Source organism: Zootermopsis nevadensis, unplaced genomic scaffold (genome assembly GCF_977971745.1).
Source record: "Zootermopsis nevadensis isolate Lab colony 2312 unplaced genomic scaffold, Znev_1.0 Znev_ptg000022l, whole genome shotgun sequence".
Lineage (NCBI taxonomy): Eukaryota > Metazoa > Arthropoda > Insecta > Blattodea > Termopsidae > Zootermopsis > Zootermopsis nevadensis.
In genome coordinates this window covers 20,661,004-20,674,237 of record NW_028259154.1, presented here as the reverse complement: position 1 = coordinate 20,674,237, position 13,234 = coordinate 20,661,004, and the positions used below count along the sequence as shown (strand labels likewise).

General features: G+C 37.9%; 2 protein-coding genes across 5 annotated transcripts in view; one reads left to right on the top strand and one right to left on the bottom strand.

The window, feature by feature from the left end:
- Gycalpha99B (guanylate cyclase 1 soluble subunit alpha 2) overlaps window positions 1-13,234 on the bottom strand; it is a 332,598-nt gene that overhangs the window by 297,004 nt on the left and 22,360 nt on the right. The gene's annotated exons all lie outside the window — the stretch shown is intronic.
- Window positions 1-13,234, top strand: part of LOC110840166 (synaptotagmin-10) — a 51,073-nt gene that overhangs the window by 20,482 nt on the left and 17,357 nt on the right. For both annotated transcript variants that reach the window (XM_022085010.2, XM_087353940.1), the window contains exons 2-6: window positions 936-1,195; window positions 1,284-1,433; window positions 10,136-10,270; window positions 11,242-11,396; window positions 12,440-12,608. In XM_022085010.2, coding sequence (XP_021940702.2) covers window positions 936-1,195; window positions 1,284-1,433; window positions 10,136-10,270; window positions 11,242-11,396; window positions 12,440-12,608 — 869 coding nt within the window. The remainder of the gene's footprint in view (window positions 1-935; window positions 1,196-1,283; window positions 1,434-10,135; window positions 10,271-11,241; window positions 11,397-12,439; window positions 12,609-13,234) is intronic.

Genomic DNA, 13,234 nt, shown 5'->3' with positions numbered 1-13,234 from the left:
CTTTTAACAGGTTTAATAGATATGTCATCGCAGTCGTTTACATTCGAATTCAAATATGGACATTTGGACTATCCTCGAGTTATTATCAAAACAACCATGAAACAAACAAGACAGAGTACTTAAGATTTACTCTTTAAAATTGTATTCATTACAGAGAAACTAATAGCAGGAGCAGTTACAATTACTGGACCGGTCAAGACATTTTCACTGCTCTTAGAGAACCTAAACTTTCACAACTACATTTAAAAAACGATCGCCACAGGACCCTGGCCAGAAGACGTTCAGTTCAATCCCCGTGGTCAAACTGTTTACCTAAGATTCGTTTCGAAGTCACCGTCCAACTTTCATAATTCCTCACGGTATCACAATTAAAATTTTATATGCATTTTTTCCATCTGCTCCGTATTTCCTCCTCATTTATTGTATTATTACAAACGAAATATTAATTTGTGAGGTTAATAACATCAGTTGCCTAGATTTAAACAAAATAATATCGTCAGAGTTCTTCTGGGTTGTGACACCGTGTAATCTTGCAGATGGAATCCAGCATTTCGGAAGAACGTTTCGTCTTCATCTTCACGTTTGAAGTCACCGATACTATCTATAAGACTACAACGCGCTAGAACCCAGAGAAGAAATCGCCCTGTGAACCTAAAAGCTGAAAGTATAGTTCGTGACTGTAATCTTGAAACTTGCGGGGTGAGGAAGTGGGGTGAAGGAGGAAAGATAGCGTCTGCCTTTAACGCTTCAGACTTCCTGCATTCCTTGCAAGTCTCAAGATTACAGTCGCGAACAGTAAAAATCGTGAATTTCGTTGTACCCTTTCACTTAGATTTGCATCTTTATAACCTGCACCCGACCTACAGCACGAAGTTAATAACTGGCCTTCCTGTGTTCATAATCTCACCCTTTGCCTTTTCTTTGTTTCGCTGCAGACGAGCTGCTGAAGAACTTCGGATACCAGGTTCTCGGCGGAGTTCTGCTGACGGCAATGGCGTTAGTTCTGTTCGCGACGGTCAGCTACCACTGCGCCGCTACGTGGCGCTGGCTCCGGGGTCTGGCCAGAGACCCCGATGGACATGCACATGACGCCCTGGCCAAACAATCTGCCATAAGAATCAGTCATTCTTTGCCCGACCTCAAGACGGACCCCACCCGCCAGGAATACGTACAAGATCCCAAGGATGCAAAGAAGGTAACTCTCATACTGAGGGCAATTTTGAAATTGTTTCTACAACTCCATATCCTCGTAAATTAAGTCTAATTTGATATTGTTTCGTCAGCACGTTTTACGCCAGACAACACTACCATCCGTCCCTACGCGTCATCAGACCTTCCAGCGTCAACTGTCCCATCGCTTGGACCTCCCTAACATTCAGTTCAGCGTATGCAGCCTGGAACATAGAGCCGACTCCAGCATTGGTCTCATCAAGGTAAGAAGCAACCGTTTATGTTTCATTAACACTGCATCGCGGTTTCTTCCAAGTGTGGAAGAACGTCTTTCAAATACCGGATATCCTGCAGGTTAATTCCATGGCAATGTATTAAAATAAGTCAACATACTTAGCCAGTCACATTTCACACATTCAGTCTCATTAGACACTGTGAAACATTTGCAATTTAAAAACTTAAGATCAGAACTTGGCGGCAGATAAATGCAATCTGCATTACCGAACTGCTTTGGCAACAACTTTATTGTATAATTTAGGCTTTTAGGTAAGAGCAACTATGATAACTGTGTATTTACTACGGACTTTTTAAAGGTCAAGAATGGAAGACTGTGCACTGAATTTGGTCCATTATAAAGTCCAGTTTTAGGCTGTGGACTAATTTTGATTAAAATTAAAACTGGAGTAAAAACTAAGCACTATTTTGGAAACGTGCTTTTGTATTTATCAGTTGAATACAACCTGTATTTTACATCAACCTGAAAACAAGCTTGCTTCTTCCCAAGAGTGTCTCATCCTACAAAATTATTAACGACAAAATACAGATCTTGTTAAAATCTCCAAGTCTTATAATAAATATATTTCGATGTGGTGATTAAATTTCAAAATAGAAAGAGAACTATTTCAGAACTGTGTGGTGTGTTATATGTAGCGAAGAATGCATTTGAAAATACGTGTTGGGGCACTCTAGTGCGCTCTTATATCCTAAACAAGCACGCAATTTTCCCGACCATCTTTGCTCCGTTTAAAAGGTCCAATCAGGCTGACTAATGAACCCCTGCTGTATGCAATTACCAGACTTATTTGCATGTAAAAGAGATTCTGCCTCATACCACAACGGCCAGTTCATTGTCAGCCATACTTAGGACATCCACACGTCGCCATGTGAACACAATGACTACCTAATGTCACATCAGTGACATTGTTCTTAATCAGTACCTCTTGACAGTCGCAATGCCATCGAAATAAATCCATAAGTCTAGTCTCCTAAAACACCAGCTTTCTCAGTATGCAACTATGTTAAGTATTAAATAACTGTCTCTCACATTATCCCAAATCATTTCGCGGGAGTACGGAACCCGAACCCGATTAAGTAAAGTGACTGCTTATTAAATAAGAGATCTGTATTCTATTCCTGGAAGAGCAGTGACTTTTGCCTTCGTCTCTACATCCGGATAAACTCCGATGTCCATTCAACATATCTAAAGGGAAGTGAATTTCCCGAAGCGTGAAATTACCTCCATCTAATCAGTATATGAGCTATGTATACGTAAAGCATTCCCTACATAATACGTAAACCCTTCCATCCCGCGATACTTACGCGGAGGTGTAACTCTATTTTGAATTCTTAGATCCATTATATTCAGCATAAGACCTGCTGGCTATAAAATTATTTCGTAAAGGGACGTTCACTATGTATAACCCAAACAATATTACCGATCGTTACAGATTTTCTACTTAGTAGTAACATTAAATATTCCCATTATTGTTTTCCGTTATAACTGATTGTACTTCAAAAACCAAGAACCACTATTTTATTATATCAGAATTTATAATAGCAATAGGATTTGACTAATTGGAGACATTTCTACACGTTTACGTCGCTTATAACATTACAAAGTCAACCACAAAGTAACACATAATTTCTCTGTTATATTTCTGTACTCGATGGATGCACACAGATCAACCAACTTTTAACGCACAGCATATAATTACAACGGACGGCCTTCTTACGCATGAATCTCATCAAAATCTTTCTTAAATTTTCGCCACAAAGTGAACAGATTTGGTTGTGTGTATTTTGTACCCATTCTTCATTAAATTCCCACCCCAAACCAACCCCTAGAGTGGAATGTGGGTGTAACCACTTTTATAGACATGTCTAGATGTGGCGGTAGCTCAGAAGAACTACTTGTGACTATCAATCCACTTACCAATGGTGTAGCGGCCATATTCTGGGCTCGTACACGGGATGTACGTGTTCGCATTGTCTACTGCATCTACTGTCCTGGTCCTTTTCAAGCCATGCAGGTGAATAAGGGCGCATAGCCTCGAAAGTAACTAGTGTCTGCTAACTACTCATCCTCGACCTTCCTACCAACCTCCACGCTCTTGTGCTCGGAAACAAGGGCTTAAGACAAGCACAATTTCTTCTTAATCGCACCAAACATCAAATATACGTAGCTATAACCTCTGCACCTGAAATGGAGTCGTCGTGTAACTGAAGATATGAAAATGAAACCGTCTACCTTCCGTCCTGTAAAATTAATGCCCCCACTCTTGGTCTCAAGAGTTTATGAAAAATGGGCATCAATTTATGTCCATTAGTTTCCAGTTATCCTGCCTTATTAGCCAGGAAAAGCGAAGCGACGTATAAAAAATTCTTGTACAGACTTCCACATTAACTTTCCTTCTAACCTAAAAGTCACTGCTTAACGATTCCATATCAAGTAAGCAATTACTGACGCCTCGGGAAAAATGTTGGTGAAGTGCTGCCACCATACGGCATGGCAGCTCCTGCCATTAATCACTGCTCGGAACGTAATTACGTGGTGGTGTGGGGACACACGCTCAGAGGAGCCCGACCCGCTAAGGACACTGTCATATGACCGATCGAAGCGAAGAGGCTAGCTTGATTCATCTCGCCTACAAACGAGCAATGCAGACAAGGCACCAGTTTAGTTCTTTATCTGATAACGGTTACCGAGTTAGATATTCTCTTTCCTTCGTGCATATTTCATCAAGAAAGAATACACAGTTTTATTCCGTTCCAACGTAAATTTTTTGTACCTTAAAATTCGTTCTCAGAATAGTATTTACAAACTCAGTTCCTACCTCGGAGAAAACACAAACATCACTTGGATAATGCTGTGTATGTAAATAACAGCTGTTTATTCTGAGCATCATACGAAACACGGCAAAACACCCCGCAGGCAAAACGTAGTTACTAAATTCTACAGCAGGTGATACACATAATTACCACTACACTTCAGAGCGTTAAATGATACATTTCACATAGAACAAAATGGAATGCAATCACATGAAGAAAAATCAAAAGTTACATCAATTTCTTTAGAGTCAGTTGTTTTTTCCTTCATTTTAATTTTTTATCTTAGACAATTTTCATTTGTTGAAATTTTTCAAAACGTTTTACATTATACAGTCACGGGTAGAGAATTTTTTTTCTAAAGGAGGCAGAATTTTATGTATTCCAGGTTTCACTTTAGTCATGTCTTACTCTGTAACGTAATTTAAACTAACGGTCATGCTTTGTCGATTTTACGACAAGGCGTATAATTGAACTCTTAAAGGCACAGCAGCTTAATTAATGTGTGTAGACATCACATGTCATCTGAAGAAAGAAACTGAAGCAATGCTTACTCAACTGGAAAACTAGGAAACGCTGGTTCAATACTTCCCCCTACCCCCCACCCTCTCACTGATCGACAGAATAGAAAACCTCTTTCTTGGAAGTTACATCTGCACTGAATACGATTAATCACGCATTATAAATGGATGCGAGGAACCTTTTATTACCTCATAACGTTGGTAGTGATGGGGAGGTGTGAGTGGGTTTAATGGCGCGTCAGTGTCTGAGGCTATCCGCGCCGGTATAAAATTCAATTTCAAAGTAGTAGTTGTAGGTTATAAGAACTACCTATCCGCTGCTGATGCAAGCAACGAAAAGGGAGCGTTTAAAACTTTAAATCATGTCCTGTCTGTCTTACAAGCTCCATTAATGTGCACACCTTACTTTATAACGCATTTTTAGAAATGTAAATATAATTTATAACCAACCTGCATATGAATATGAATATCACCATGTGTTACATTTTATCTCATATTCGTTAATTCGCTTTAATTACGAACTCATCAGACGAAGAATGCAAATCATGATGATTCCCATCATGTAAAAATTGTCACTTCATCTCGTTCGCGTCCAAATATCATGGTAATTACTTTATTTTCAAACACCTCTTAAAATAGAATAATAAAATCTTCCCGGGTGACAAGCCGGATAAAAATGGAATCGTAGTCCAACGTTTCGGAGATACTCTCTGTCTCTATCATCAGAGAATGCGAAGGGTTGCTGCAGTTTGCTGTTTACATCTACCAAAAATGGTGTCCTTTCATATACGGCCTTTGGCCAATAGGGAACGCGGATGCACCCATCTATAAACAGTCCACTCTCTCCCTGATGATAGAGGCAGCAAGGACCTCTGAAACACTGGTAAACTTCTACCAAACTACACGGCGCAACAACCCAGAAAACAGCCATCTTCAGACTCACCGCCGTGAAAACCTCAAATCCTACAAGATATTTCTATGTTTACTGACAATAGCAAAGTTTTCGTTCTGTTCTGACATTCTCGGCACACGGTGAAAGCAAAACTACTGTGTGGAGGCGGCAGAATTGCGAAAGTTCTTAAAGTTGGTGCTTTCAAATCTACACGTGTGTGCTAATTACACTTTGCCGCAAAAAGTCCGAAACAAAAGTTACTCTTCGTCTGTGTACAGTACGAACTAAAAAGAAGTGTAAAGACAGTGAGAAGAAATAATTTACTAGATTGCCTCACTGTTTTGTAGTAAGCTAAGATAATTATAGACAAACTCAGTAACAAAGAGCACTTAACCTAGTTCCAAAAACATAACGTTTATCGCTTAAGCGTATTTCTCTGTCGCGTTACATATACAGAGTGAATTTCCTGTGAGAGTGATTTTCAAATTAATCTTACGTGATCAGATTGAACATTGAAATACTTAATGCCCCGTAGTATGTTACAAGTAATCTCTAGTTTAACATAGAGCTGTAGGATCTATGTAATACAAACTGTGTTTCGGAAAACTAATTTTTAAAAATATTTAAATCATTATGCTTCCCGAATAAACCACTAGGTTTCGCGAGATGGCTCTTCCACCGTCCTTAAATGAACTTGCACAGTCGGGCCCATTAGAAGAAGCTAATCTCGGTCTGTGGACCTTCTAATGGGTCCGACTGCGCAAGTTCATTTAAGGGCCCGGGAAGAGCTATCTCCCGAAACCTAGTGGTTTATTCAGGAGTATAATGATGTTTTAAAAAGAAAGAAAAAATTGAAATTAGTAATTCAACAGTATTTCAATAACATTTAGAGATGAAGTGTTTCGGGACTGTACCTACTTCTGTCTTCAGTAAGTGGTTGCCACTATAAAAACAAACGTCGTATATATTTATGAAAGTTTATTTAATATACATGAAATTTCGGAAGTTGGCTCTATTACCATTTTCAAATGATTATTCTACAACCTGTTCTGTTTTCAGATGGCATTTCCAAGATATACATGACAATTCGGCAGATGGCTGTACTCCTAATTTAACGTAATTCAGTTCTCAAATTATTGGTTGTTATTGTACGGGTAGATATATATTACATCGGTGGAATATTCAAATTAAAGAAGTTTTAGGAGTTTATAACATTCCTCTTTAGAGATGGTTGCTTTTCATACGGGTAGAAACAAAACAACGTACATTTGATATGTATTGCACATGACGTTTCGGTGTTGGATATACTTCTGTCAGTCATTTGCAATCTCTTACCGTTGTACTAGGACTAGGTTTTCCATCTTATCAAGTGTGAATCACGCTGAAACAAATTTACAGCGCATAAACTGAGCTCAGGTATTCTAAGGGAATATGTGTATGTTTCCATTATTTTAATTAATTTCTGCCTCGCTCAAACTGAACAACTGAATGACGTATTTGTGCGTACTAATGAATATTTATTATATTAAAACACAAATTTCATAAAACAACACATCCATTCTTCTGCACGTTATGATTAGAAAAGTGCATAATGATTATTAAAAATCCCATAAAATTCTATATTTTTTTGTATACAGGGAAAAATAGTCAGTGGGACTAATGCAGCTTAAAACACAACGAAAAGCCTATAAATAAATAAAAATATGCCTAGATAGGCCCTAATCACGAAATTCACATCAATCTGTCAATAAATTACGTGTTTCTCTATACTTCCCGAAAACTAAAGATTCAATTCAATTCAATTAATTTATTTACGTGTTTGCCAACAGCAAGAAGCCAATAACAGGCAAACACAGAATACATACAATAATAATGAAATAATAATAGATAATAGTAAACAAACGGATTAACTAAACTTATACATGTACAGTATTAAATGTAACTGCCAAGTACAGACAAACCCAAAATAGAAACAATATTAACACAGAGAAAAAAATGAAAAAATATAAATAAAAACAAAAAATCCACCTAGGGAACACTAATATAATTGTAAAACTTCAGAGAATATAAAAATGTATCACATACACATTTGTATATAATTTGTAATTGTCGATATTTACTGTCGATTAAGATGGCGCATCTTCAACTTTATAGCCACATAAAGGCGTTAACTTGGGAGCCTACTGTAAATAAACTTCCTTAGACATATTAATAATAGTTATATTTTAGATTATTATTTGTACTGTAAAATGAGGCATAGATAAGGCACCGATCCTTGAAAAATCAGGTGATATTTTATAGGTTTGATTATCAGAAATAGGTTATATCTATCAAACGTTTCTCAACAAACGTTTATGTACATTTCACGGCAGTCCCACTTCACGTCAAATTCATTGTACCATACCTAAATTAAAGCAAAGTCTGTTGTATGCGACTGATTCTTCATAGGAAAAAAGGCTACGTTAAACGAGACTACAAACATGGCTTACTCCATTTCGGTTTGCAACCAAATGGACCCAATTTCTTGACAAAATTATTGTTATTGTTCCCTATCCAGTGAAACGGATAATTAAAATCACAATGCATTCATAAAATTATTTTTGGTACACGAATTCTCCCGTTCTTATCTACGGTAACCAAGTTCCTCATTATGTCTACACAAAAAATTAAAACTCTCTAGGTGCCAGTAAACTCGGAGGAGAGAGATCATTTCGATATTCACATCAACTTCCACTTCGTGCTCAGCTTTATCTAAACTACAATTCGAGTATTACAAATCATATCTCCTCGTTGTTTCCTCTTACTTGCGATTCCATAAACTTTCCCCAAGGCAGAAATGTTGCTCCCAGCAGATTGTCTCTCTCTGTGCTTTGAATTTGAAGCATAAAGAGATTCATATCGACAGGTGATTTGCAAGGATAGAATGGAATCTGCAATACAGTAGGCTTATAGTTACATGAGGATTTTAAGGCAGCTAAGATTTTGATGTTGGTCATCTGCATTTTCATCTTCATTCCTGAAGATGGAGGTAGTATGTTCCTCCCATATGCAATGTATTTAGCAGAAAATCAACAAGTGGATATATTTAAATGATAATCTCTCTCATCTTAAAGAAGCCCCTCACTGTAGCGGCAACTTCTCCGACTGCAGTGTACTACATGTAATCTACATTCTGTCTGACAGGCGTTAATATTCTTCTAATTACCAGTACTGAGCACCAAGATATTTAAGTCATGTCTACAGATATTCCAAGCTTCCTCTCATAACAAAGGGTAGGGAGATTCAATACGTGAGACAGGTAACATAAGACGAATTTGCTTAACACACGAAGTAAAATGCCACATCCTGGTGAAAAAATCATTATGACGATTAAGTCTCTTATAGCCTAATCGCGAAGAAACTATTTCGCGAATGCTATCATCTCATATTTGTTTGGCCATCCATCGTCGGAGTGCGTTTAAAATTGCGGCCAAGCTCACCCCTTCATGACGATAATTACATTTTCTGCTGAAACTATCTATGAAACGTAGCCATACATACCAAAACAAATTTGTGTCGGATATGTCAATAATGACATTCACATAATAGATTTCCCCAAATGATACACATGCCAGCATCCAGCTTTGCCTTCAGAGAAGTAACCGTAGTTGGGAAGGTAAAATTATGGCAAAATGAGTACATGAAGCATTAGACTGACTCAGCTGGCTCATAAAAAGGACCAATGACAGACCCTATTGATGCATAATCCATGAAGGCGAGACTTTTTTGACAAACTGATTACCTGCGGACTTAACAAGACAGTATAATTATTTATTCGATTAAAACTTAAAATTAAATTCCTATCTGTCCATAATCTCCCATTTTACACGAAAAGCTAATCATTCCTGTGCTGCACATTGCGATTTTTCAACTAAATTAATAATATATAAATACGTACACAATATACCTTACATGGGGCTATATGACATTTCTAAACAGAACTTAAAAAAACTATTTCTTCCTACTTTAATTTTCCTCTGTTAGTCAATAACTTAATACAGCGTCGTTCCTATCCGGACCTGAAAGACTTTAAGGGTACGTAGAGGAACAAACCAACCTCCCGTTATTGATGAAGTGGTGCTTAAATAAGCGTGGGGATAAATTTACCATTTAGATAAAATTATCTACTTCAGTGGCTAACAGTCGGAATTTTTAAAATATCGTAAATTTTCAATGGATGAGTGGAGCAGTCATTCAATGTCGTTATTTAAAACAGCATTTGAGACTTTTTGCATCTCAAATTTCTAATTTAAGCTACTTTTTACTGTTACTAATTATATTATTCTGCGTATTTTATTAAACTATATAACAGTTCCCTAGTTACTTGAAGGAGGTCTAACTTTAAATCACAACTCTTTGCCTCTGAGAATGAAATACGCACGAAACTGTTGCATGTCATTTGTTACAGCCGGAGCTGTACAAAAAAGAGATGCTAGCACGTCAGACGAGCTCTGATAGCTCTGTAACTGGGGAGATGGAGTACTGTGGCAAGTTGCACTTCGCGCTCCGCTACGACTCGGAGATAGAAGGGCTCGTCGTCAAGGTAACCACAACCACTCTACAGAGTTGCAACGTAAACAAATGAAAGAGAAATTCACAGCGACCCGTTCACAATCTGATCCCGAGAGAGAAAAAAACAGTTCACTTTTACACGAGCAGAAATTCGTTTGCAAGAATGTAGAGACATCTGTTTTCCTTAAAAATGCTTCCATCAGCATACAAATTGGACATACACTTTATTCTTCTAGTCAGACGCTTAGCATATTTTGATTCTGTATTAATTGTAAAATGAGGAATCCTTTTTAGACATTCGACGGGACTGTGTCATTGAGATTGATCAATCTTAAGGCCTCTGCTTAAAACAACACAGATTATTTATATGTTGACCGCGATTCAAATCCAAGGCCCCAGTATCAGAAATAACCAAGATTGTATTCACCACAAATTAAAGGGGAAACAATGTTTTAAAAAAATCAATTTATCTTCCACTTCTTTAAAATTCAGTAACAGAATCATTAAATCGTGACATCATACTTATTTTTCTAAAAATCTGCACTATCATCAAAAGAACAATACACATTAATTTGACCATATTTGTTATTATTCTAAATTCTACGTAGAATGCAGAGAAACCTGAGGTAATTTAGAAATTCTAATGAAATAGAGATTTGTACAAGTGGAAATTATACACCTAAATGGATAAAAATTGTAAGTATTTATTTATTTCTTATTTCCTCGCAATACAGCCTAAATTTTTTTAAGAAAAGTATGATTCGTAAGTTCTTTACAGAACTTATCAAAATTTATCACGCTAGTCAGCGCAGTAAAGTGTATTTTAGTTCCATTGCTGCAAAATATTTTGTTAATTTATTAATTAATTCTTCCCTTCGCAATTCAATAATGATCTAATTGTGCAGAATAAATTTTAAGACACAGTTTTGATTGTATTATAAGTACGTTGCTTTAGATTCAGTAACAGATTTAATTGCAGGTTTTCAATTTTTTATTCTGTAGGTACTACAGGCGCAGGACCTTCCAATCAAGGATGTCAGTGGAAGCAGCGACCCATACGTCAAAGTTTATCTGTTGCCGGACAGAAAGAAGAAATTCCAAACCAAGGTCCATCGCAAAAATCTTAACCCCGTTTTTAATGAAACCTTTATCTTCAGGTGAGTACGCCCTGTGGGTCATTTTTGATGAATAAGTTCGATAAAAGTTAGCCTATCACATTTTCACTTACATCAGTACTGAGGTTGCTATTTTATTTACAACCCAGAACAAATGTCCGACTTTCCGGAACTGTGGCATTCCTGAACAGGTAACGTCGCCTTGGAATATAAGCACGTCATAAAGACGTGTAGTAAAACTTCACTCGTTCCAATGCTGACATTAGATTTAGACGACGTCTTACGTTCAGGTTCCGACCTCTTCAGCCCCGACGAAAGAGCTGCCGATAATCACTGGCTGGGAGACAGAGTCAGCGCCACAGCCTGTGTGAACTTGGTGGCGAGGAGAAAACGTCTAATCTTTGCGGGAATCGAACCGCTGTAGACAGTACAAAACACTTCACCGACTCAGCTGTCTAAACACAATTGAATTAAATCATCAACATCTGTCAGTGAGAGTTTGACCACTTCTTTGCCAGTTTTGGCGTTAATTAAGTATCTAAAAAAGTCACCTTCAATTTATTAATCCACGTGGTTTGTCAATACGTCAACACAGATTCTGTTATCGATTCTTCTAATTCGTGTCCATTTCTGTTGTTGCCCATCCATGCGTATTGAGCTGCTTAGTTTAGTTTCTCCCGCCACGTGCCGTAAAGGCGTTTGGGGTGAGTGGAGGTATAGCTCCTCTCTTCCTTGACCCCGGCACTAGATAGGGGTGAGTGGTCAGCATCACGGTCCGGCCGGCTTTACCTCCGGGAAAGGACCCCGGTGCCCATTGTAGAGGAGGCTGGGTGGGCCCCAGAGCCGGTCTGACACAGAGGCCAGATGAAAAATCCTTTATCCCCGTCGGGGATCGAACCCCGGCCGTCCAGCCCGTAGCTAGTCACTATACTGACTGAGCTATCCCGGCTCATGTATTTAGCTGCTATTCGCGTGAATTTCATGTGAATGGTTGTATTTCGGGTTTTGGCTTTTGTTCTCATTGTCCGATGAATTAATAATATTCGCATGTAATCAATAACAAGAGTTATTTTGTCTAATTTTAGTGTCGGATACGAGGACCTGAAGCAACGATATCTACAGTTTTCGGTGTATGACTTCGATCGGTTCTCAAGGCACGATCTGATCGGCCAAGTTGTTCTAAAAGGTCTCCTTGACAGCACAGACTTGCATCAGGAGCTGGAGTTTACCATGAACGTGCTATGCGCACCACAAGTGAGTCAGACATTTCATTTAATTACATAAATTTTTGGGTATCTGAACTAATTTGCACTCTTTCTACTAATCTGGAACGAAGAATACTATCGAACAATACAAAGGCCAATAATTATCCGAACTTGTAGGGAAGAATCTAAATTATTTCGGATCACTTATCAAACAATACATTAACTGCACTATGTAAATCTCATGGAACGTTATCAACAACAAAAATATACACTTAACTCCAGAGCGATAAGTTTTTCGTGAATTTCCTCAGTTCCTCCAGCCAAGAGCTGGGATAATATTTTGATAAAATCAAGGCAGATTCTTTTCATATCCTTTCCAATTTACTATTAAAAAATGTATTACTTGGCGGTATATAATCTGAACTGTTGACAGCGTCACCAAACAAATCACAAACACAATCATAAAACAGAATTAAAGCTGCTGAAATTGGTCTGTAGCGAACTGGACTGTGTGAGAAGCTGTTAACAGGAGGATGTTATGTTAAGCGATGTTTGATGATAATACAAAACCGAGAAGTGGTTTAGGGTGAACTTTTTTTTTTAATGTGGCACCATAATGATATTCTCATGCAGGCGACTGAACTTCGACTACTTAAGCTTAATTAATAATGAACT